Raw genomic sequence first — 26,358 nt, forward strand, 5'->3', positions numbered from 1 at the left:
AAAAAAAAAAAACTCCTGGAAGAAAACACAGGGCAAAAAGCTTCATGACACTGGACTTTGTGATGATTTCCTGGTTATGACAACAAAAGCACAAGCAACAAAAACAAAATAGACAAATGGGACACCTCTAACTCAAAAACTTGTGCACATCAGTGGGGGGATAAAACTGATAGTGCTCAAGGGTACAAACTTGTAACAAGCAGTAAATAAGCCATAGAGATCCAAAGTAAGATATGACACATATAGACGATAGTACTATGTAGTAATTTTGTCATGTGATAAATATTGCTTATTACAACATATAAATGTATCATAGTAACATCTGTACATCCTCACTTTATACAATATTAAATGTCAAACTCACTCAGTTAAAATAAATATCTTTTTTTAAAGTTTCAAAATAAAACTACATCAAAGGACACAATCAACAGAGTGAAAAGGCAACCTACGGGATGGGAGAAAATGTTTGCAAATCATGAATCCACTAAAGGGTTAATATCTAGACTACAAAAAAAAACTCCAACTCAACAACCAAAAAACCCCACAAATAATCTAATTTAAAGATGAGCAAATAGACATTTGAACAGACACCTCTCCAGAGACGACATTAAAAAGGGAAACAAGGGGTGCCTGGGTGACTCAGTCGGTTACGTGGCCAACTTCAACTCAGGTCATTTTCTCACGGTCCGTGGATCTGAGCCCCAGGTCCTGCTCTGTGTTGACAGCTCAGAGCCTGCTTTGGATTCTGTCTCCCTCTCTCTGCCCCTCCCCCTTCTCAAAAATAAACATTACAATTTTTTTAAATGGTGGGCAAGCATGTGAACAGATGCTCAATATCACTGATCATTAGAGAAATGCAAATCGAAATCACAAGGTATCACCTCTATCAAAAAATAAAGAAAGAAAAAAAGAAAGAAAAACATGTGTGGGAGAGAACTGGAGAAGTTGGAGCCCCAGTGCCCCGTTAGTGGGAAAGTGAAATGATGCAACAATGTGGAAAATAGTATGGAAGTTTCTCAAAAAATTAAAAACGGAATTACAATAGCATCCACAAATCCCACTTGGGCATATATATCCCAAAGAACTGAAAGCCAATCTTGAGATAACTTGCACACCCACGTGTACAGCAGCACTAGTCACAACAGCCACGTGACGGAAGCCACCCAAATGTCCATCTGCAGATGAAGAGATGCACAGAATGTGGGACATGCAACACACTGGAGTATCATTCAGCCTTAAAAAGGAAGGAAATACGGACACCTGCCACAATGCGGATGAATCCTGAGGACATTATGCTCAGTGAAACAGGCCAGTCACAAAAAGACAAATACTGCATGATTCTACTTATATGAGGCATCTGAAGCAGTCAAACTCATAGACACAGAGAGTAGGATGTGGTCACCGTAGGCAAGGAGCGGGAGAAAAGGAGACTTTTTGTTCAGTAAGTACAGAGCTTCCATTTTGCAAGATAAAAAAGTTCTGGAGATCCATAGCACAATGTGAGTATACTTAACACGCAGTACTGAACCATATATTTAAAAACGTTTACGATGATAAATCTTATGCTATATGGGTTTTTTTTTTACAACTAAATACTTTTTTAAACTCTTTTTTAAGAACTCTAATTGAAACTATCACCCACACAAAAGACATCTCAAATTTCAATGCAAGAAAAGTTTGTAATAAGCCGCATCAAGTAAAAAAATGACAAAGCGCGACAAAAGGCCGATATGAATTTCCATGAGGTACTGCTACAGAGAAAAAGGTACAGAAAAGACTTGTAAAGCAATCAGTGATTAAAATCTACCTAGCTCTATGATTCTACATGCCTGAAGAAAAAGGAGGGAGACAGAAGAGGTGGGGAGGGGAGAATACAAACAAGAAAGGGGGAAAATACTGCACTAAATTAAAAACATAATTCTCAAGCAGTCACTCTTCACATAAGCTACAAGTTTCTTAAACTTTCCCACACCTTCATATGTGCTCAGCACACAGGCAAAGTGCTAAGTTTAGGTAAATTTTAGGTATCAGTTACTAGCAGAAAAGTGAAGCAGAATTTTTACTTAAGAACTGGGCCTTAGGAATGAGCGGATGGCCCCTTCCTCTCACAGGCCCAGCTTTATAATGGTGGCTTAAGCCACAGGTCAGGCTTCTGCTTAACGAATACCCTTTCCTGCATTTCATTTCTACTAAGAAACTTCCAACTCATAACTACGTGTTATCAGGAACAGAAGCAAGTGGTGGTAGATGTGGAAATTCAACTCCGGTCCCCGAAGAATTCTCTGAGCCCGCGTGACGCTTAGATTGGCCGTCATCCCAGTGTCCCCTCAGCCCAGGGCCTGCACTCTCCTCTCGCTCTCTTCTCTCCTCCGTCTTTTCCTCCGCTCAGCAAGGGAATTACTTTCTCCTATCAAGTAGCAGCTTTGTTCTGATGAGTAGTGAAAGGGTTAACAGCACGCAGGGACAGACAGGGGCCCCGGGGAGGGGGACTGGCTGTGGCTGTGGGTGGGGGGGGCTGCAGGGCAGCAGGTTTGGGGGAAGGAAAAAAAAGGATAAATTCCACAGACCTGCCTGTGCTGTGTGCCACGAACAGTCTCACAAACTGTTATCCAGTTCCTGATAAGGTCCCCAAAAAAAGGGACAAAAATCCTTGGCATCAACCCAGTGGGGACCCCTGTAACTCTCAGAGTTTTGTGCTTTCGCTCAATAAACTCTGCCGCTTTGCTCACTCTCTGCTGTCCCAAGATTCACTCCTCGTCCCCAGAGACAGGGACCAGCGTCTCTCCCACCCTCCTGTAACACTGCCATTATAGCGTGTACCAAGTCCCTTCTGTTCCCCATGGCAGACTAGGTTTTAGAAACTAAAAAAAAAAAAAAAAAAAAAAGGCAAATTTTAAGTCCTTATGTCTGTTTGCTGTCACATCCTGCTTCATCTCAAGTATGAGCACAGTACTACCTGACTGGAGCAGGTAGGAGGAAGGGCCAAAGCGTAAAAACAAACAAACAAACAACAACAACAACAACAACAAAAAACAGGAACAACATAAAAGGGGCATTTCATATTTCAAAAATATTATCTGGTCACACTGATCTCCTCAAAACTAAAAATCACATTTTGCCCCTCGAATACCCAGCTCTACCTATCAAGAAATGACTGGATCAGTGAGCTATGCTACTTCCAACATTTGAAACCAGAAAAACGGCTTTGTCAGTGTCATGAAGAAATGTCTCTCTCAAATCCCCCGAGTTTAAGAACTGGCGTGTGCACTTTCCCCTGGAGAGTCGGGGTACCTCCGTGTGGAAAAGCAGAGGCTTGCAACAGCGCCCGCCTCTTCCTGCAGCAGTGACCGACACACTTGGTGCCTGTGATTTGACCTTACTTTCAGTTCCTTATTGTCTCCAACTCGGTCAAAATCAGGAAGCACACCGTTTCCACCGGCTGCTACCTGCGAGTGACGGCGCACGGACGGGCATTCCCGCGCAGCCACCTCCTTCCTCGTCCAACAACACCCTTGGCTGCCCACAGAGCCATTCTCAACACTTTTCCAGTCTACACCAGTGATCACAAACAATCCTAACTAAAATCAAAATCTCTTATTCTAGGAGTTCTTACTGATAAAAATAAAATGCTGTCAGGCACACCTCCTTCGTGTACCATGAACAAGCCAGAAGGTGATTCACACTCTACATTAGTGGTTTTGTCTGACCAAAAAGTAAAAAACTAGAACACACACACGCGTGACAGTAATAGCTCTCCGTCATAGCGTGCTAATATGATATCCAACATGTCACTTAATAGAGGAATTTTGTCATTAGTCACTCCTGCTTTCTTTTCAAGGAGAATAACTTTGTGCCTGGGTTTATGAACTTCTTACCTACAGTAGGCCTTAAACCCAATTTTGTCACATAGAATTCATTCTACTTTGAATGATGTCTCTGGGATCCTGGTCTCTCTTCTTGATTTGGTAACAAAATTCCTCAATTTTATATTATTTATTCAAGAAAAGAATTGGTTCACCGGAGAGGGCACTGTCTTTTGCAAACATCATAAATGCTTTCTGGGCTGCCATTATTTGACAAAGTTTCACAGTAAAATAACCCTAGGGTACTGGGGAATGGATTATTGATATGGTTAAATCTGATTTTCAGATAATCATGATTTTGCTTTCCTTTTTGGGGAGTACATGTGACATCGCTATACTTGCAGACTGATTTATCTGACCACATACAGACTTACACTCTGTATGCACACTACATTTATGGCAAAATTATGAATTGTACATTACTATTTATTTTCACTGTGTTAGCCACAGATCCTTCTTATAAAAGGGGATATATGCAAAATGATAGTAACAAAAAAAGCAAACTAAGCTAATGTCAATAATAATCTTTAAATTACATGAAGTCTAGCTAAACTCCACACCATTAACGTGTTAGGTAAGACAGTCAATTCACTAAACGCACATTCCTTAAGAAGGCAAATACTAAGAACACAAAAAGGGAAAAACCATAGCTAATCTTACATTTCAAGTTTGTGAGTGGTTTGCAAAAAACTCTAATTCCAGTGCTGACCATCGGACAGACCTCAGAAACGCCGATCCAGCTACAGTCTCCCGGAAGCTGCTGGCACGGGTGCCTCCAACCCTTACTTACAGAGACTTTTGTTTCAAGGTACCCAACAATTACTTGCAGAAATGTTTTAGGAGGCCCGTAAAATTGCACTCAGCAATGGAGATCCTAAGAATTCTACTCTAGCTCTCCATTTATTTATAACAGAGGATCCCAAAAGGTCATTTCCAAGGATACTGCAACTAAAATGAACTTAAGGAAAGACCACTCATGAGGCACCTGTGTCTCCGACACAGAGCGCTCCTCTGAGTCCACACCTGAATGTTCATTTCTCATTCAAGATAGTGAAACCACATATAGTTTCAAAGAAATGTAACCTTGCTCCCTCATTTTAGTGTGGTCAAGAGGGAGGGATGCTGCAAAGCCGAAACCCTTAATCTGCACACTCGGCACCGCTAAATCACCCGTTAACCTCCATTTACCACAATTCTCTAATCTGTGTGAAACAGGGACATGGTAAAGGGACCACAGACTCAACGTGCACATAACCAAATACACGACCTTCCCTGTCCTGCCCGTTGCAGTGAATGGTTCCACCGTCTGCCGAGTTACAACTTTAAAACCTAGGAGTTGTCCTTTACATGACCTTCTCCCTCACGCGCATATCCAACCCATCAGGAAACCGTTGGTTTCACCTCTAAATGTTTCTCAGATCCGTGCATGTCTTCTCACCCCACTGCCGCTGTCCTAGCAGCGACAGCACGAGCTGTCTGTGTCTCTCATCAGGGCCAGAGCAAGCCTACTGCCCGAAGCAGGCTCCTCGCAGCTTCTCAGCCCCCGCAGTCAGTTCTCCATGCAGACAGCCAAGCGATCTTTCCAAACACAGATCTGACGGTACCTCCTTGCTTAAAACCCTTCTGTGGTTTTCATTAAGGCAGACCAAATCCTTAAGGCCACATCCCACCCGGTCTGTCCCCACCAGCCTCTCCTGGCGTGACTCTCCCCTGTGCTCTCTGCTCGAACCCACCACGGGCTTCCCTCCAGCAAGCAGTGTGCGTCTTCCCTGTCAGAGACACTCTCCCTCCCCCTCACCTACCTAACTCCCACTGGGCCTGCAGGTGCTAGCCCAGGCATCACTTCCTCAGGGATCTTCCCTGCCCCCAAAGTCTCCATTAGGATCCTCTGCACAAACCACGTTCCTTACCTGGGGTGCACGTATACAATCCTGCATGTGTTTGATCAATGTCTGTCTTCCCCACTATGGTGTAAATTGATGGCAATGGGTGTTTTATTCATCATATCCTCAGCACCTGACAACATAGTGGCACATAATAGGTGCTCAGTGTGTTGAATATATGATTGAATAAATGAATCAGCACCATCTGACAATTCCCATTTATCTCTAATGATTCAGCAACAATTACACAGCTACACAAATTTGCTCTTAACCACTGAGTCCCTAGACATAGCTTCTTGAAGTTAGAGATCCCACAATCACTGATTTCTACCTAAAACTTCCTCAATAGCCCAACAAAGATGATCTTCCTGCAGACTACTCTAGGCAGTAAAACCTTGCAAAAGCAGAAGGAAGCAGTTTTCTGTGCATTGAGCACTCTAGACACAGTGCAATGACAGTTCAATTAGAAGCTTTCCTCAAATCTATATGCTGTAAAGCTAATAATAATAATAATAATTAGAAAATCAGGGGCACCTGGGTGGCTCAGTCGGTTGAACATCCAACTTGATTTCAGCTCATGTCATGATTTCACAGTACATGGGTTCGAGCCCCATGTTGGGCTCCTGGACAGAACCTGCTTGGGATTCACTCTCTCTCCATCTCTCTCTCTTTCTCTCTCTCTCTCTCTCTGTCTCAAAATAAATAAATAAACTTAAAAAAAAAAAAGAATCTTCTTCCCCCCCAGAAAAAAAAAAAAAGAAAAGAAAAGAAAGGAAATCAAACTACGTAAAGATCCTAAGTCACATCTCAGAAAAACAAAGGGAACCAAGGAGTGAAGCACACTAAAAATAAGATAAGAACAACAACAAAAAACAAATGGAGCGACTCTTCCAAAGTAAAGATACAACTAGTAAGGGAAAAACTAAATTGAATACCTAAAAAGTACAAATAGGGATAATGTAACATTCTGAAGGATTTAAATTTGGGTTTTACAAATTCAGTTTTAACTCTGAACATCATTACTCCAGTATTGTCTCAAGTTGGAGGAATTATGAGAATGTCTTACCAAAAGAATTTCACTTTCAAGTTACCTAACGAAACCACATACATTTTCAAAAAAAGTAACCTTTCTCCTTAATTTTTAGTCGGATGAATAGGAAAGGACACAGAACTTCAAAGCTGAAAGACTTAGTCTACATACTTGACACTAATTATCTGTTAACCTCCATATGTCACAATTTTCTAAAATAAGGATATCTGCTGGCAAAATGTCAATAATTGTTAAAAGTGTATGGTGGCATGCCTGGGAGGCTCAGTCAGTTGAGCGCCTGACTTGGTTTGGGATCAGGTCACGATACCACAGTTTGTGAATTTGAGGCCTGTGTTGGGCTCCATGCTGATGGCACAGAGCCTGCTTGGGATTCTCTCTCTCCTCCTCTCTCTCTCACTCTGCCCCTCCCCTGCTCACATGCTCTCTCTCAAAATAAATAAATAAACTTAAGAAAAGAAAGTGTATGGCAAAAACTCTTCAATCCATTATTCTTGAATATTCTTGTGTATTTTTCAGCTTTTCCACTATAAAACATTATAAAAAGAATACCTTCTGCTTTGCTGCCTCACTGTTACGCAGATAAAGTAAAATAATGTACATTATTTTACAAAGTCAGGCAGTGTCTACAGTTTAAAATGTTTTTAAGGGGCACCTGACTCACTCAGTTGGAAGAGCATGCAACTCTTGATCTTGAAGTCATGAGTTCGAGCCCCATATCGGGTGTGGAGATTACTTTAAAAATAAAAATAAATTAAAAATAAATTAAAATAAATAAAATGATTTTAAAAAGTCTTCACTAAATTCAGTATGCAGCCAAAAGATATCTAAGGCTAATGATTAAAAAAAAATTTTTTTTGGCGGGGGGTCGGGTGGGGTGCCTGGGTGGCTCAGTAGGTTGAGCAACCGACTTCGGCTCAGGTCATGATCTCACGGTTTGTGAGTTCGAGCCCCACGTCAGGGTCTGTGCTGATAGCTCGGAGCCTGGAGCCTGCTTCGGATTCTGTGTCTCCCTCTCTCTCTCTCTCTCTCTCTCTCTCTGCCCCTCCGCCGCTCGCACTCTGTCTCAGAAATAAACATTAAAAAAAATTTTTTTTTAATATTTTCTAAGTTTATTTTGAGAGAGTGCAAGCTTGAGAGGGGGAGTGGTGGGGTGGGGGAGAAGTTCGAACTCATGAACCTCGAGATCATGACCTGCGCCAAAATCAAGAGTTGGACACAACCAACTGAGCCACCCAGGCGACCCTAGATAGCTAGGGACTTTTAAAACCGATTCTAGGGGGCGCCTGGGTGGCTCAGTCGGTTAAGCGTCCGAATTCGGCTCAGGTCATGATCACTGTCCGTGAGTTCGAGCCCCGCGTTAGGCTCTGTGCTGACAGCTCAGAGCCTGGAGCCTGTTTCAGATTCTGTGTCTCCCTCTCTCTCTGACCCTCCCCCATTCATGCTCTGTCTCTCGCTGTCTCAAAAATAAATAAAAATAAACGTTAAAAAAATTAAAAAAAAAATTAAACCGATTCTAGAAAGATAAGACACAATAGTGTCCTTTACTGACATTCTTTCATGAGGAAACATGATTTTCTTATCAAAAAGCGTTGGGAAAAGTGAACCAAGGTGTTCTACAGCTACATATGTATATTAGCAGTATTTGTCAATCCTCAACTGAAGATAAATTAGCAGACATCATCTGCTATAATTTTAAGTTTCTCCTTAAATTCTTAAATCTTCAGCATCTGCTCCAACCTGAGTATAATAGAGCCAATGTGGGAGATCTAGTTAAATTCCTTCATTCGTGTGGCTGCTTAATGTGCCAGCCTCTGGGCGAGGTGCTAATGATAAAGCAGAAAACTCCAGTGCCTGCCCCCTGGGGTACAAATTTGCATGTTTATTTTTCATTTGATAATAACTACAACGTTGCATGGTGTGCAGAGATTTCCTCACAGTGTGAATGGCATTCCCTGATACGGTCAGAGGCATAATCTGCATACCTGAAAATGGCTGTAGCCCTGCAGTCTGACACAGGATTTCTTAACTCAGTACCTCCCACATTTGGAGCTGGGTAATTCTTCTTACGGAGGGGCTGTCCTCTGCACTACTGCACTGCGGGAGGTTTGGCAGCATCCCTGGCTTCTACCCGCTACATACCCCTCTTGACAACGTGACAACCAGAAATGTCTCCAGACGATGCCAAATGTCGGATGAATGGCGAAGGTGTGTTGCGAAACTACCCCAGATGAGAATCATTGGTCAAACACAACTAGCAGGGGTAGAACTAGGACCCAGTTTGTTTTCGATTTTCTCAAAATAGTACTTTAATTACAAAAGTAATATATGGTCATTGTCAAGATTCAAACCTGAAGCACATAACAAGTAGAAATTCTCCTCCCCATATCCCTTCTTCCAAGGGTAAACACTGTTAAGTTTGATGTGTACACTTTAAAAATTTTTTTTAATATTTTTGAGAGAGAATGAGAAAGAGAGAGGGGAAGAGAGAGAGAGAGAGACAGTATGAGTGGAGGAGGGGCAAACAGAGCGGGAGACACAGATTCCAAAGCAGACTCCAGGTTCTGAGTTGTTAGCACAGAGCCTGGCACGGGGCTCAAACTCACAAACCTAGAGACGATGACCTGAGCCAAAGTCTCACACCCAACCAAGTGAGCCACCCAGGCGCCCCCATGTACACACATTTTTAAATACACACGCAAAAGAGCAAATGTTTTCCTCTTTTTAAGTCCTGTGACTTGCTGTTTTCATCCAGTATTATACATCAATATAATCCTTCTCCTCTCCACTCTTCTCCACCCTTCCTTCATAAGCTGCAAAGCAGTGTGCGTTGTGAGCGTATCATAATTTATTTAAGCTTTCACCATTGATGGGCATCTATGTAGTCTTCAATTTCCGGTTATTTCTAATAACACTCCAATGGGAAAAATGCTGCGTTGGCATCCTTGTACATCTATTTTTCCACACTTATATAAGGGGTTCTATGGCATTGACTTCTTAGAAGCAGAACTGCTGAGTCAGGGGTATACACATTTTAAATTTTGCGGAGTACTGCCAACGGCATCCCTTTCTTCTTCACAGGCAGCCACAAGAATGAAATACGATAATGCCCCTAAAGAGGCTTATAGAAGTGACGTACAATGTATTTACACATCCCTAGTTCATGGTTAAACCATTGCTGGGGCAGTTAATCCACTTTTCCAGGCTCCTTGTATTGTTTAACTTAACAAAAAGTGACTTGTATTCCTTTAAAAAAAAAAAACAATAAACCACTTTACAGCAGTCCTAGGAGGGTTATTTTAAGCAACAGCAAGATAAAGCAGTGAACATAATCAATCATTTTGTAAATGAGAAGAAATGTGTGCTGTATCCAACATTCTCAATGTGACAAGTAAGTATGCTTACCAATCACTATTTTAAGGATTACAGATGAAATGCAGAGGATTTTTTTCACTCCAGGAATTTCATTACATTTTCTATTGATTCTTATAACAGAATTATAGGATAAAGTTTCTCTGTAACTGGTAAGCTTTAATAAACCTAATTTAACATATTTCCCTGACTCTCGGAAAACCTGCAGTAAGAAAATGACCTTAGACAGTGTTAAATTTAGGTCCAGTCAATAGTTCTCAAGGAGAGAACACACTTTCACACAAAAAAGAAAGTTCGAACATCATCAGATCAAGTAAATGCAGAGTTCACTGTCTTAATTTGACACCCTAAACCTCTCAACAGGCAAAGATGTGTATTATGAGCTAGTGTGTTTACAGTATTATAAATTATAGCACCTGGTGGTATATGAGTTGCCTCAGTTTGCTACAGTCTAGTTGACCTTGATTTGATTCTTGCAAATCTCCTCCTCAGAGCTCTCTAATTGTGAATGAACATTGAGGGCTAGAAGGAAACAGGGAAAAGTGAAGGCAGCTGCTATTTGTTAGGATGGAGGGACAGTGCTTGTTTTCTTGGTTTCCATGGGTCTTCTGTTGTTTGGGCTATAGTTTACTCTAAATTCACTATTTCCATAATTATTGTCATCGGATCCTCTTGAAAATTCACTCAATTGAGATGAATGGAAAGCTATCTGCGAGCTTGCTAATCGGTGTGGAAATCTGACCGGCAGCACCCACATCCCCTGAGTGCTCGTTAGAGATGCGAATCTCAGGCCTGCCTCCACCTACCGAACCAGCATCTGCATTCTCTTTTTTTGTTTGTTTTTGTTTCAGTTTTTATTTAAATTCTAGTTAGTTAATATATGGTGTAATATTGGTTTCAGGAGTAGAACACCCAGTGCTCATCCCAACAGTGCCCTCCTTATTGCCCATCCCCCACCCATCTCTCTCCCTCAACCCTCAGTTTGTTCTCTAGTGTTAGAGTCTCTTACGGTTTGCTTCCCTATTTTTAGTTTCTTCCCCTATGTTCACCTGTTTTGTTTCTTAAATTCCATGAGTGAAATTACATAGTGTGTCTTTAACTTATTTCACTTTGCATAATACACTCTAGTTCCATCCATTTCATTGCAAATGGCAAGCTTTCACTCTTTTTTATGGAGATATATATATACGTTTATATACATATACATACACACACACACACACACACACACACACACACACACATATATATATATAATCACATCTTCTTTATCCATTCATCAGTCAGTGGACATAGGGGATTCCAGTGCACATTGTTTGGGAAGCCATAGTCTGCAAGACTTACAGCAGTGATTCTCAAAGGGTAGGGGTGAGGTGAACAATTTTGTCCCTTAAGGCACATTTAACTATATCTGGAGACATTTTTTGGTGAGTGCTACAGGCATCTTGTGGATAGAGGCCAGAAATGCCACCTCACAATTTACAATGCACAGGATTATCTCCCATAAAAAAGAGACTCTGACTTAAGAAAAAAAAAAGTTTTGCCCAATTCCATATGTACACTGTTGATCGTAAAATAAAGAGAAATAAAAATATCAAGGGTTCATACTGTGAGGTTCCAGTTCACGATAGTGATGTAGGAAGATCCTGCACTCACCTCCTCCCACAGACACACTGAGTCTACAGCTGGATATGGGACAATTTCTTCCTAAATAAACCTAAAGGCTGGCTGAGCTATGACTATACATAAGGCAAATGAGAAGAAAACCACATCCAAGAAGGCAAGACAGCCTGGGACACGATCTTGCCATCAACCCCAACCCTGCAGAGCAACCCGTAACCAGGAGAAAACTCAAAACCCAGAGCTTCCCCACAAGGAGCAAAGGATTCAAATCCCACATCGAGCACCTTAACATTTAGACCCTGCAACTGAGAAATGAGCCCCCAAACATCTAACTTTGAAAACCAAGAGGGCTCACACGCTGAGACCCACAAGACTGTAACTATTTGGAAGACAGCTCTCATCAGGGCCTGTGCAAGCAGACTTACCCAGTCCAGGGAGCAGCTCAGAGGCAGCCCATTGCCCAGACTTAAAGTGAAGGAGCCTCACTGGCTTAAAGCACTGTTCTGATGGGTAGGCATCTGATATAACACATGCACCCGGAGTCTACTGGAATAGTCTCCAGGGATGCAGACTGCCGGGGGCCATCTTTGAGCTCTCCTGTTGTCATGATGCAGAGCAACAGTACCCTCGTGCGTGCACACATCTGGTCTCCCCGTCTCTGTGGCTGCCACCCAGGGGACGCTTCTTGACTGCCTGGCTCTAAAGGCCAGTGGAGCCTGCTCTCCTGGTCTCGTGGGGCTATAACAATTGGTGCCACCCAAAAAGTAGTTCATACTCCTGTCTGATAACCCTGATTTTTGCAGCTACTGACAAGGGACATCTGTTCATCACCTGGCTCTGGTGGCCATTGGGGCTTGTGCTGGTGGGTCCCGCAGGACTGTAACCGCTTGAAAAAGAGTTCTCAAACAGCTACGACCCCCAAGCCATAGCAAGAGGCGACAGAACCGTGAGCTTAGTCTTCCTGTGAAAGAGGCCTACTAGCTAACCACCACGGCTATGGCCTGAGAGGCAGATTTCTCATTAAACACTCATCTAAGGGCTGACTGTGAACTCTTCCAGAGACCTCAGAGGGGAGGCACTATCTTTGCTCTCTCCCTCTGGTGCACTCCAGAGGACCAGTGTCTCATCTCCTGGAAGGAAGCTCTACATATGGCCGGTGACCTTTTACAGCTGGTGCCCAGTTTTTGCAGCTGCTGCCCAGAGGATGCCCCATGATCACATGGCTCTGGGCGAGGGAAGAGGTGAAGAGTGTTGCATTCCTGGGTCTCATGGGACCATGGCAATGGAAGAGACAGTTCTTGGCAGACCACCACCCCTAGGGCACTGCCCAGACAACAGACAGACAGACAACATGTTCCCCCAGTCTTTCTGTGAAGGAGGCCTCTTTGCCTCTCCCAGAGCTTTACCGTAAAAGACAGGCTTCAGGCTTAGCATACACCTAGTGGACTATGGATGCTCTTAAGGAACACTGGCTATGTACAACATCTTGGTTCTCTCCCTCTGCCTTGCTCCAGATGGCCAACATCTCCCAGAAAAGAGCTGGTACACTCATATGGAGCCCTGGTTTTTACTCATATGGAGCCCAGGGGATACTGCCAGATCGCCTGGCTAAAGGGGCTAACTCTTGTGGTCCCACAGGACTATATATATTAGCATGCTTTTAAAAGCTGCTACCTGAGAGGCACTTGGCTGGCTCAACTGGTAGAGCCTGTGACTCTTGATCATGAGTTCAAACCCCACAATGGGCATATAGCTTACTTTAAATAACTGAATAAACAAATTAGTTAAATAATTAAATTAAATTAAATTAAATTAAATTAAATTAAATTAAATTCTGCTACCTGAGGGTCTGGCTACCAAACACTCTGAATGTAGGTACTAAGATCCTCCCCTTAGGTATGCTGACAGGTCTTGGGCACATCTTCACCTACTGGAAGCTATTAAAAATATAACAGGCTGCTGGGGCACCTGGGTGGCTCAGTCAGTTAAGTGTCCAACTCTCGATCTTGGCTCAGGTCTTGATCTCAGGGTCGTGAGTTCAAGCCCCATGTTGGGCTCCCCACTGGGCATGAAGCCTACTGAAAAATAAAAAACAGTGGCTGTAAACTCCCCTAACCTGGGGAAGGAAACAGACATCCCAATCCAGGAAGCCCAGAGAGTCCCAAACAAGCTCCAGCAGATTTTTCAGCAGAAACTTTGCAGGCCAGAAGGGAATGGCATGATATATTCCAAGTGCTGAAAGGGAAAAATTTCCAACCAAGAATATGCTACCCAGGAGATTTATCATTCAGAATTAAAGGAGAGATAAAGAGTTTTCCTGACAAGCAAAAGCTAAAGAAGTTCATGACCACTATATCAGCCTTACAAGAAATGTTAAAGGGACCTCTTTAAGCTGAAAAGAAAGAGCACTAATTAGTAACAAAAAAATATATGGAAGAATAAATCTCACTGGAAAGATAAATATGTAGTAAAAATAGTGGATTCATTACTTACAAAGCTAGTATGAAAGTTACAAGACAAAAATAGTAAAAATAGCAATGTTTACAATAACTAATTAAGGGAAACCCAACATAAAAAATTGCAAAATGTAAAACATGGGCCAGGGAAAGAGTGAAAATATTGAGCTTTGGAATGGGATCAAACTTAAGTTGTTATCAATTTAAAATAGACTGTTATACACATAAGTTGTTTTATGTAAGCCTCATGGTAACCACAAAGCAAAAACCTATTATAAATATACAAATGGTAAAGAGAAAGGAATATAATATACCACTAAAGAAAATCATCAAACCACAGAGGAAGATAGCAAAAACAGAGAGGAACTACAAAACAATCAAATACGATTGTTACATAATGATAAAGAGTACAGTCCAAAAAAGGATGTAACATTTATTAATATTTATTCACCCAACTTTGGAGGACCTAAATATATAAAGCTAATATTAACAGATCTAAAGGGAGAAATAGATAGCAACACAATAATAGTAAGAGATTTTAATATCCCACTTACACAAATGGATACATCATCTAGACATAAACCAAGAAAATATCAGCATTAAAGGATTCATTAGATCAGATTGACTTAGATATGTACAGAACATTCCATCCAGAGCAACAGAATACATATTCTTCTCAAATGCGCATGGAACATTTTCCAGGATAGATCATATGGTAGACCACAAATCAAGTCTTAATAAATTTAAGAGGATTAAAATCACCTCAAGCATCTTTACCAATACAACAGCATGAAACTGGAAATTAATTACGTGAGTAAAACTGGAAAATTCAGATATGCAGATATTAAACAGCATGCTACCAAAAAGCCAACAAGTCAAAGAAGCAATCAAAAGAGAAATCAAAAAATATCCTGAGACAAATGAAAATGGAAATATAAATATCAAAATTTATGGGATGCAGCAAAAACAGTTTTAAAAGGGAAGTTCATAGCTATAAACGTCTACCTCAAGAAACAAGAAAAGTCTAAAAAAAACAACCTAACTTTACACTTCAAGGAGCTAGACAGGGTGCCTAGTTGGCTCAGGCAGTTGAACATCATTCAGACTCTTGACTTCCTCTCAGGTCATGAAATCAGGGTTGTGGGATCAAGCCCTGCATTGGGCTCCATGCTGAGCATGGAACCTGTTTAAGATTCTCTCTCTCTCTCTCTCTCTCTCTCTCTCTCTCTCTCTCTCTCTCTCTCTCCTTCTGCCCCTCTCCCCTGTTTGTGCTCTCTCTCTCTAAAATAAAAAATAAAAATAATTTAAAATTAAAAAAAATGAGCTAGAAAAAGATGAACAAAGCCCAATAATGAAGCTTAGAGAAGAAATAAATGAAATAATAAAACTAAAAAATAAAACAAAGACCAATGAAACTAAGAGCTGATTCTCTGTAAGATAAAACTGACAAACTCTTAGCTAGACTCGCCAAGAAAAAAAAGGGAACCCAAATAAATAAAATCAGAATTAAACAAGAGATGTTACAAATGATACCACAGAAATACAAAGGATCACAAAAGACTGTTTTGAACAGTTATATGCCAACAAATTGGACAACCTAGAATAGATAAATTCCTACCAACATACAATTTACCAAGACTGAATCATGATGAAATAGAAAATCTGAGCTGACTGATAACTAGTAAGGAGATTGAATCAGTAATTAAAAGCTTCCCAAAGAAGAAACACCCAGAACCAGATGGCTTCACTGGTGAATTCTACCAAATATTCAAAGAAGAATTAATACCAATTGTTCTCAAACTCTTCAAAAAAAAAAAAAAAATAGAAGGAGAAGGAACACTTTCAAATTCATCCTATGAGGCCAGTATTACCCCAATACCAAAACCATACAAGGAGGCCATAGAAAGGAAAATTACAGGCCAATATTCCTAATAAACATAGATACAATAACCCTCAACAAAATATGTGAGCAAACTGAATCACTAACACCTTAAAAGGTTCACTCAACATGATCAAGTGGGATTTATTCCATGGGTGCAAGGATAGTTTAAAATCCACAAACCAGGGGTGCCTGGTTTGTGCACCCAGCTCTTGATTTCAGTTCAGGTCATGATCCAGTGGTTTTCAAGATTGACCCCCATCAGGCTCTGTGCTGATGGCGTGGAGCCTGCTTGGGATTTTCTCTCTCTCTCTCTCTCTCTCTCTCTCTCTCTCTCTCTCTCTGCCTCTCCCCTGCTCATGCTCTCTCACTCAAAATAAATACATAAATTGTTTTTAAAAACCCACAATCCAGTAAGGGTGCCTGGGTGGCTCAGTTGGTTGAGCATCCGACTTCAGCATAGGTCATGATATCGTTGTTCATGGGTTCAAACCCCACATCGGGTTCTGCACTGTTGGTGCAGAGCCTGCTTGGGATTCTCGCTCTCTTCTCTCTCTGACCCTCCCCCACTAGTGCTTTCTCTCTCTCTCTCAAAATAAATAAAAAAAAAAAAAATCCACAATCTAGTCAACGTGATATACCACATTAACAAATTAAAGGATAAAAATCACATGATCATCTGAATACAGAAAAGCACTTGACAAAATTCAATGTTCATTCATGATAAAAACTAGTACAAAGTGGACACTGAGAAAATCTACCTCAACATCATAAAGGCCATATATGACAAGCCCACAGCTAACACAAAACTCAATAATGAAAAGCTGAAAGCTTTTCCTAAGATCAAGAACAAGACAAGGATGCCCACTCTCACCACTTTTATTCAACATAGTATTGAAAGTCCTAGCCAGAGCAATAAAGCAAGAATAAGAAATAATGGGCGCCTAGGTGGCTCAGTCAGTTAAGCAATGAACTTCGGCTCAGGACATGATCTCACAGTTTATGAGTTCAAGCCCCACATCGGATGAGTTTGAGCCCTGCATTGGGTGAGCTTAAGCCCCACACTGGGTGAGCATAAGCCCTGATGCGGGTGAGCCCCACTTCTCCCTCTCTCTCTACCCCTCACTCATTTGTTCTCTCTCTCTCTCTCTCTCTGTCTCTCAAAAAAAAAAAAAAAAAGAATAAGAAATAAAAGGTATCCACATTGGTAAGGAAGAAGTAAAACTGTCACTATTTGCAGATGACATGTTATATATAAAGACTCCACCAGGGGCGCCTGGGTGGCGCAGTCGGTTAAGCGTCCAACTTCAGCCAGGTCACGATCTCGCGGTCCGTGAGTTCGAGCCCCACGTCAGGCTCTGGGCTGATGGCTCGGAGCCTGGAGCCTGTTTCGGATTCTGTGTCTCCCTCTCTCTCTGCCCCTCCCCCGTTCATGCTCTGTCTCTCTCTGTCCCAAAAATAAATAAAAACGTTGAAAAAAAAATTAAAAAAATAAAAAAATAAATAAATAAATAAATAAATAAAGACTCCACCAAAAAAACTGTTAAAGTTAAGATTTAAAATCAGTTAGATTTAGTTAAGCTGCAGGATACAAAATCAACACACACAAAAACATGTGCTGCATTTCTACATACTAACAGCAAACTATCAGAAAGAGAATTTTTTTAAAAAGTCTCATTTACAACTGCATCAAAAAGAATAAAATACCCAGGAATATATTTAACCAAGGAGATGAAACACCCATATTGAAAACTACATGACATTAAAGAAATTGAAGACAATAGAAATAAATGGAAAGATATTCCATGCTCATGGATTGAACACATTGTCAAAATGTCTATACTACCCAAAACAATCTGCAGATTCAACACAATCCCTATCAAAATTCTAATAGCATTTTTCAAAGAAATAGAACAAACAATACTAAAAAAAAAAAACATTAAAAAAAAAAAAACCCGAATAGCCAACGCAACCTTGAGAAAGAAGAACAAAGCTGGAGTCATCATGTTCCCTGGATTCAAACTATATTACAAATCTATAGTAATTAAAACAGTATGGAATTGCCATAAAAACAGACACACAGATCAATGGAACAGAATAAAGAGCTCAAAAATAAACTCATGCTTACACGGTCAATTAATTTATGACAAAAAAGCCAAGAATATACAAGGAGGAAAGGACAGTCTAATAAATGATGTTGGTAACGGGCACCTGGGTGTCTCAGTCTGTTGAGTGTCTGACTCTTGATTTCCACTCAGGTCATGCTCCCAGGTTCTTGCGATCCAGCCCCATGTCAGGCTCTACACAGAGAGCGTAGAGCCTGCTTAAGATTCTCTTTCTCCCTCTGTCTCTGCCCTTCTCCCATGCCTATGTTCATGCATGTGCTTGCTCATTCTCTCTCTCTCAAAATACATAAACATCTGGGGGGTGGGAGAGGGTGTGTGTGATGGGTACTGAGGAGGGCACCTGTTGGGATAAGCACTGTGTGTTGTATAGAAACCAATTTGACAATAAATTTCATTTAAAAAAAAATAAACATCTAAAAATAAATAAATAAATAAATGGTGTTGGGAAAACTAGACAGCTAGATGCAAAGGAATGAAACTGGACCACTTCCTTATACCATGCACAAAAACTACCTCAAAATGGTTTAAAGACTTGAACGTAAAAGCTGAAAACCATGGGGCGCCTGGGTGGCTCGGTCGGTTAAGCGTCCGACTTTGGCTCATGTCATGATCTCACAGCTCGTGGGTTTCAGCCCCACATCATGCTCTGTGCTCACAGCTCAGAGCCTGGAGTCTGCTTTGGATTCTGTGTCTCCCTCTCTCTCTGCCCCTCCCCTGCTCACGTTCTGTCTCTCTCTCTCAAAAATAAATAAATGTTAAAAAAATTTTTTTTTAATAAATGTTAAGAAAAAAAAATTGCGGGGCATCCAGGTGGTTCAGTTGATTAAGCCTCCAACTTCAGCTCAGGTTATGATCTCACAGCTCGTGGGTTCGAGCCCCACGTCGGGCTCTGTGTTGACAGCTCAGAGTCTAGAGCCTGCTTCGGATTCTGTGTCTCCCTCCCTCTCTGCCCCTCTCCCATTCGTGCTCTCTCTCTCTCAAAAATAAATAAACATTAAAAATAATTTTTTTTAATCTGAAACCACAAAACTCCTAGAAGAAATTGTTGGTGGTAAGCTCCCTGACACAGGTCTTGGTGATAATTTTCTGAATCTGACACCAAAAGCAAAATTAACATAAGCAAAAATACGTAGAGCTACACAATACTTGAAAGCTTGTGCACAGCAAAGGGAACCACACATGCATAGAGAAAAATATGAATGGACTAATACCAAATTGTTAGCAATTACTAGCTGGCACTTGCAGGTGTTGGTGTACGAGGGCAAACTTTTCAATTTCTTTTCTTTTTTTCTTTTTTTTTTTTTTTTGCATTAAACATGTTAAACTCCTTGGGAACGCAAGCTGGTGCAGCCATTCTGGAAAACAGTATGGAGGTTCTTCAAAAAACTAAAATAGAACTACCCTACGACCCAGCAACTGCACGACTAGGTATGTATCCAAGGGATACAGGTGTGATGTTTCAAAGGGACACATGCCCCCCAATGTTTACAGCAGCACTATCAACAATAGCCAAAGTATGGAAAGAGCCCAATGTCCATCGATGGATGAATGGATAAAGATGTGGTGTGTGTGTCCATTCCACACACAATGGAATATTACTCGGCGATCAAGAAGAATGAAATCTTGCCATCTGCAACTACGTGGATGGAACTAGAGGGCATTATGCTAAGTGAAATTAGTCAGAGAAAAACAAATATCATATGACTTCACTCACATGAGGACTTTAAGATACAAAAGAGATGAACATAAGGGAAAAAAATAATATAAAAACAGGGAAGGGGACAAAACAGAAGAGACTCATAAATATGGAGAACAAACAGAGGGTTACTGGAGGGGGTGTGGGAGGGGGGATGGGCTAAATGGGGAAGGGGCACTAAGGAATCTACTCCTGAAATCATTGTTGCACTAGATGCTAACTAATTTGGATGTAAATTTTTTAAAAATAAAATTTAAAAAATAAAATAATATAAAAGGTTGTTTGGAATCAAAATGTAAAATGAACTGTAGCATGCTTTGGATTTATCCTATAGACATGAACTTTAAATAAACAAAAAGAAGAAGGGGAAGAAAGGGAAGAAGACGAAGACAAAGAAGAAGAAAAGGAAAAGGAGGAGGAGGAGGAGGGGAGAGGGAGGAGGAGGGGGAGGAGAAAGGGAAGAAGGAGGAGAAAAAGAAGAAGAAACAGAAGAGATAAAAGGAGAAGGGGAGGAGGAGGAAGGAGGAGGAGGAGGAAGGAGGAGGAGGAGGAGGATGACAACAAGAAAAACCAGAAGAAGAAGAAGCAAGGAGAAGGAAAGAATACTAAGAGTTCTGCTAATATTGTTAGAACTATTAAGTACTAATTTCAAAGAGGTTTGAAAATTTGCAATTTATCATTTTAATTCTGTTCACTTGAATATTTCATGTGTATTTGAGATTTTATGTTGTATAAATTTGTATTTTCAAATTCAAAAACTTTCACGCTTTCTATGTTATATGTTCTGGTTCTAAAATAAGTCAATGCTGATTCAAAGAATAAAAAGTCCACACTATGCCTTAGGAAAAAAAAAAAAACATGTAAACTCCTACTAGAAAAGAATACTCTTTTCAAAAGTGAGATAAACAAAAGGTAATGGTGTGGATGTAGCAATAGAGTACTAGCATACCCACATTCCAGGCTCCACCATATATAAAAATGGGGCAAAAAGCAGCATTTGAGAGGGCTACAGAGAAATCTGTTTGAGGTGGGCCAGGCTGCTAAGACCTAGAGGTGGAGAGAATGTTTTGTAGAATCCTGACCTCACTTTCCTTTGAGACTGTTATGCCTGGCATGTTTCTACTAAAGCCCCTACCACACTTTGGTGCAAATGTTTGTTTATGTAACTGTCAAAACATATTAGATTCACTCCTCAAAAAAAAAAGTCCACACTATGCTTTTTGTCAGAATTCAAATATTCATAGTTAATTCCTATTTTTACTGGTAAAAGGCTTTATTTTATAATTCTACTTAAGAAAAAAAGAGTATACATTTTCTGAATTAAACACAGGAGAGATAAGATGATGCTTCCCTAAAATGGAAACTGACCATTTAAATTAAAATTTTAGTTAAAGACAGAAAAGGATCATTAAAATAACCTCTTCTATCCTACTGTCATTATAAAACTATACCTATCCTATTCTGGGGAGCAAACTTCTAATCAAACAAGTTATAAGCTTTTTTTTTTTTCAAAAACTATTCCAATATTTACCAACTCACATTGTCAAGACATGCTTATTTACTATTAAATTTAAAATTACATTGGGGCGCCTGGGTGGCGCAGTCGGTTAAGCGTCCGACTTCAGCCAGGTGACGATCTCGTGGTCCGTGAGTTCGAGCCCCGCGTCGGGCTCTGGGCTGATGGCTCGGAGCCTGGAGCCTGTTTCCGAATCTGTGTCTCCCTCTCTCTCTGCCCCTCCCCCGTTCATGCTCTGTCTCTCTCTCTCTGTCCCAAAAATAAATAAAAACAAAAAAAAACAAAAAAACGTTGATAAAATTACATCTGAAAAAAATTAATTTCAATTCTTAAGGGAGAAGAATAATATTATTAGAAGAAAAATGTTCTGTCCTAAAATTACTATACTAAAAACCCATATCCTAATTATAAAAAATTACCTGCTAGATCTAATTTGTAGATTACAAATGGAAAAAAGCCCATTCTGACAAATGACTGAAAACCTTTCAAAGAAACATTAATAGACCACATTAATAAACTCAGCTACATCAGGAAATGTACAGACAACCCTACCTTCCAGGTGTTCGCACTCTAGCTCATAGAGCATGTTCAGTGTTTGCAAGGAAACCAAAATAATTTTTAATTATAAATAGTATGAAAAGTTTGCCTAACGACCTGAGGCACCTAGAGACTCTTTTGGATGTAATCACAAAAGTAGAGATGACAGCCACTATGTGTGTTTCTGTTAGTTTCTGAAAATATTAATGAAAATAACTACAGATGAGAAGAAAAAAATCTTTCATAGCTCTCATTTTCTACTAAATAGTTATTTTAGTTCCCTCTTAATGACAGAACTCAGTTACCATACACACTAAAAATAAAGTTTCAACCATTTAAAATGTCACACAGCTAAGAAATATAACTGACTATTTTCCATAAATCATTGTCCCAACCATGGTCAGGTCAGTTTTAAAGGCTTGTATTACCTTAATGCATAATTTTTTTTTTAAGTTTTTTTATTTTTAGTAATCTCTACTCCCAAAATGGGGGGCTCGAACTCATGACCCCAAAAGCAACAGTTGCATGCTCTTCTGACTGAGCCAGACAGGCGCCCCACTAATTATTCTTTAATATAGACAAAATTGCCTCTTGAGCCACTTTCAAACTCTGCAATCTTCCATTACCCATGTAAGTATGGCTGCTGGCAGACAAGACAATTTTTTCCCCGAGGACTGGCTCACATAAAACCGTAAGAGTGACTACTAAAATTCTAAGATAAATATAAAAACAACAAAATGTAATTATAAAACTAATTATGACTGAAAGGACATAAGCGTCTACTACCACCTTCTCATTTTAAAGAGGGAGAAATAAAAAAATCAGCAAGGTCAAGTTATCTGCCCAAGGAAACAGCAAGCTAGTGGGCAGGTCTCCAGATAGTACTTTCTGCCACCCTACATTCAAAGGCGGTTACACACACATCCTATCAACGTTTAGGAGCAAGTGTGCAATTCCATCATCCACTTAATATCACTGTGTCCACAAATGATCACTGACTAAGAGCACACAGAATCTTGGAACATTAGAGCTAGTGCTGGGGAGCCATTAATGATCCCTCATCTTACACATGAGTAAACTAATACCCAGAGAGAGATTTTTACTGCTGCGTTTATTCATCCACAAGCATTTACAGGACTCCTACAACAAGCCAGCTCTTGGAGACACGAAGATAAACAGGGTAAGATCCCAGTTCGCACTCTTAACTATAGAGAACAAACTGATGGTGACCAGAGGGAGGTGGGGGGAACAGGTGAAATAGAGGAAGGGGACTAAGGGCATACTTATGATGAGCACCGACTAACGTACATAATTCTTGAATCACTCTATTGTGCATCTGACGCTAATGTAGTGTGGTACGTCAACTATACTCGAATTAAAACTGAAAAAGAAAGATCCCAGCTCTTAAGGAGCTCGTGTGGGGAAAAGGGAAAAGAGAACATAAAAGTAATACGGCATGAAAGCTACTTCAAAAGAGACATTTGCTAAGCGGAGTGGGGGCAGAAAGGAGGGCTTAATCAGCCCTGATTGTTTGACAATAGCCCTGAACACCAGGCAGGAACACATAGCTACCGCCCTGGCTAATGCTTGGCTGCAATGTTTTTTTATATTAAAACAGGTAAGGGGCGCCTGGGCGGCTCAGCCAGTTAAGCATGGGACTTCGGCTCAGGTCATGATCTCGTGGTTCCTGGGTTCCAGCCCCGCGTCGGGCTCTGTGCTGACAGCTCGGAGTCTGGGGCCTGCTTTGGGTTCTGTGTCTCCCTCTCTCGCTGCCCCTCCCCTGCTCGAGCTCTGTCTCTCAAAGATAAAAATAAATAAACATTATTTAAAAAAAAAAAAACATAGGAAAAGTTCCACTTTCACCAAAAGATGCAGGGAAGCACCATTTTCTGGAACTGTCAGGCACAGCACCCGGCATTTCACACATATTACTTAATTCTGAAGATGACTCAGAGGTAAGCGATATTATCCCCATTTTTTGCAAAGGAAGCCAACCAAAACAAACAATACACCGGTCGTACTCTGAGCCCAGGTTTGTCTGGCTCCAAAATTTTTGTATTTTTTTTTAATGTTTATTTATTTATTTGGAGGGACAGCCTGGGCAAGCAGGGGAGGGGCAGAGAGAGGGGGGGGAGAGAGAGAATCCCAAGCAGGCTCCGCACCGTCCGCGCAGCGCCCAACGCGGCCGAACCTACAAACGGGAGACGGTGACTGATCTGAAACCAAGAGCCAGACGCTTAACGCCCTGAGCCCCGCAGGCGCCCGAGCCCAGGGGTTTCTCCAAATGTTTCAATCACCTCCACGTTCTCTCTCGTCAGTCTAGGGAGGCAGTGCGTCCTGCAACAAATAATGCTCATCTTCCAGATCATTACTTCCTAGAACCAGAAATCAGCTTAAAAAGCTTGAGACAGGGGCGCCTGGGTGGCTCAGTCGGTTGGGCGTCCAACTTCGGCTCGGGTCGTGATCTCGCGGTCCGTGAGTTCGAGCCCCGCGTCGGGCTCTGTGCTGATGGCTCAGAGCCTGGAGCCTGTTTCAGATTCTGTGTCTCCCTCTCTCTCTGCCCCTCCCCCATTCATGCTTTTTCTCTCTCTCTGTCTCAAAAATAAAAAAACCCTAAACAAAAAAAAAAAAAAAAAAAAAGCTTAAGACAAGAAAAGCCTCTCCCCATACCCAAATAACGTCTCCTCCAAGAAACTAACGCCTAAAAACCGAAACACTGATGTGAACGTCGGCGTTCATCTCCCCCAGGAGATCCTTACCTTTCCTGTGTTTAGACCACATCACAGGCGCTGCATCAAAGGTCGTATTTTTCTCGAAGACACTGACAGGACCCTGAAATGTTCTAAAGCACTTGGAATCTGAACACGTACTAAGTATTTTCTTTTGTCGTTTCTACCGTCCAAAGGGTCTGAACACGCACGACGCTCTGAGGGGCTAACAAGACCTCAGGGTGCGGGGGGGGGGGGGCGGCGGGGGCCGGCCGCCCCGCCTTCCACAACTGACACCTGCCACCCTCGTGCGAGCTGGCTGCCGGGGCGAGCGCGGGAGGAGGACGGCGGCGAGGGGAAGAAGACCAAATCTCAACGCCTGGGGCCAGCCCGCAGACCTGCCGTGGACAAAGTCACAACGTGGGAAGCCCGGCCGAAAGCCCGAGGGGAACCATGGCATCAGTCCCTGAGAAAGTTGTGCCGAAGTGTACGCTATGCACCCCGCAGTCCGCCGTGATGCGGGTCAGGGAACAAAACCCCAAGTGGCCTTCTCGGCATCTAAGTGGACGCATCTGACCATTTGAACGGAAACTTCACTCGAGCCCCAGGAGAAAACCGCGCTCTGCGACCACGTCTTTCGGCCCCGAGCCGCCCCGCGACCCCCGGCCGCCCCCGGGACCCTGCTCTGAGCGCCGCCCTCCCGACGCCCAGGCTCACCTCCAGGCGCGCCGCCCCCCGCGCCGGCCGGGCCCCAGCGCCCCGCGACCAGCTGAAACAGGAGGAGGAGGCGGAGCGGGCGGGACGCGAGACCCAGGACCGCGGGCGATGAGCCCCACGCCGACATCGCCGGGACCCACGCGGGAACGCGGGCACGCGCCTCACGACGGCCGCGCGGGAAAGGAACGCGGGCTCCGGAGGGTCGGAGCCGGGAGGCGGGCGGGAGCCAAGGGAGAGCGGACGCCGCCGAGGAGGGGCCGCTCGGCTCCTCAGACCCCGGCCGGCGAGGCCACCTCAGCCGCGAAGATTCCGGCGGGCTCGGGGCGCGTGAGGAGGCTCGCGCGCCTGGCCCCGCCCCTTCGCCCTGGCCCCGCCCCGTCTGCTCGGAGTCCCGCCTCCCTCCTCCCGGTCCCGCCTTTGGCCTCGCTCAGCTTCGAGCTAGAGCCCCGCCTTTTCCGCCCCTGGCCCCGCCCCTGGCTGGCTCCGCCCCCGGGCCCGAAAGCCCGCCGAGAGGGTCCTGCGTTCAGGCCCGGGAAACAGAAGACGGGAGGACCGTGCAGCTAGCTGGTCGGCCGGCCGGTGAGACGTCTGGCCTCCGGCGACCCGGGCAGGCCCCCGCCTCCCTGTGTTCACCACCATCAACTAACGTCTGCGTTGTGCTCACCACCCGGGGAAAGCCGACGAACAGACTGCGCCCAGCCGACTGGAGGAAGTTTCTGCCCCAGAACAGAGCTCTTGGCTGAAGCTCGGGAGGGGGGGAGGGGGCTCTCCCCCTGCCCGCTCCCTCGTCTCTGAAGCGAGGCGGGGGGACCAGACGGCCCAGCCCAGACCCTCCTTCAGACGTCCCAAAAAATGAAGTGCAGCTCCTCCGCACAGACCGTGCCCACCACCCCCACCCCCGTGTGGCCAGCAGTGAACATCTGTAACCAGTGCT

At 42.7% G+C, this 26,358-nt stretch overlaps 1 protein-coding gene across 6 annotated transcripts in view; it reads right to left on the reverse strand.

Annotated features, from left to right (window-relative positions):
• CHRNA5 (cholinergic receptor nicotinic alpha 5 subunit) overlaps positions 1–25,760 on the reverse strand; it is a 50,709-nt gene extending 24,949 nt beyond the window's left edge. For 2 of the 6 annotated variants that reach the window (XR_005796042.1, XM_040493416.1), the window contains exon 1: positions 25,425–25,758. Coding sequence is in view for 5 of the 6 variants with exons in the window: in XM_040493416.1 (XP_040349350.1) it covers positions 25,425–25,551 (127 nt within the window). In the remaining variant the exon portion in view is untranslated. Of the gene's footprint in view, positions 1–24,758; positions 25,324–25,424 lie in introns of those variants that run through there. The other 4 variants (XM_040493420.1, XM_040493419.1, XM_040493417.1 and 1 more) reach the window with 3 other exon arrangements.
• Between the last annotated feature and the right edge of the window lie 598 nt (positions 25,761–26,358).

Source organism: Herpailurus yagouaroundi, unplaced genomic scaffold (assembly GCF_014898765.1).
Source record: "Herpailurus yagouaroundi ecotype Mexico unplaced genomic scaffold, PumYag 185, whole genome shotgun sequence".
NCBI classification, from domain to species: Eukaryota; Metazoa; Chordata; class Mammalia; order Carnivora; family Felidae; genus Herpailurus; species Herpailurus yagouaroundi.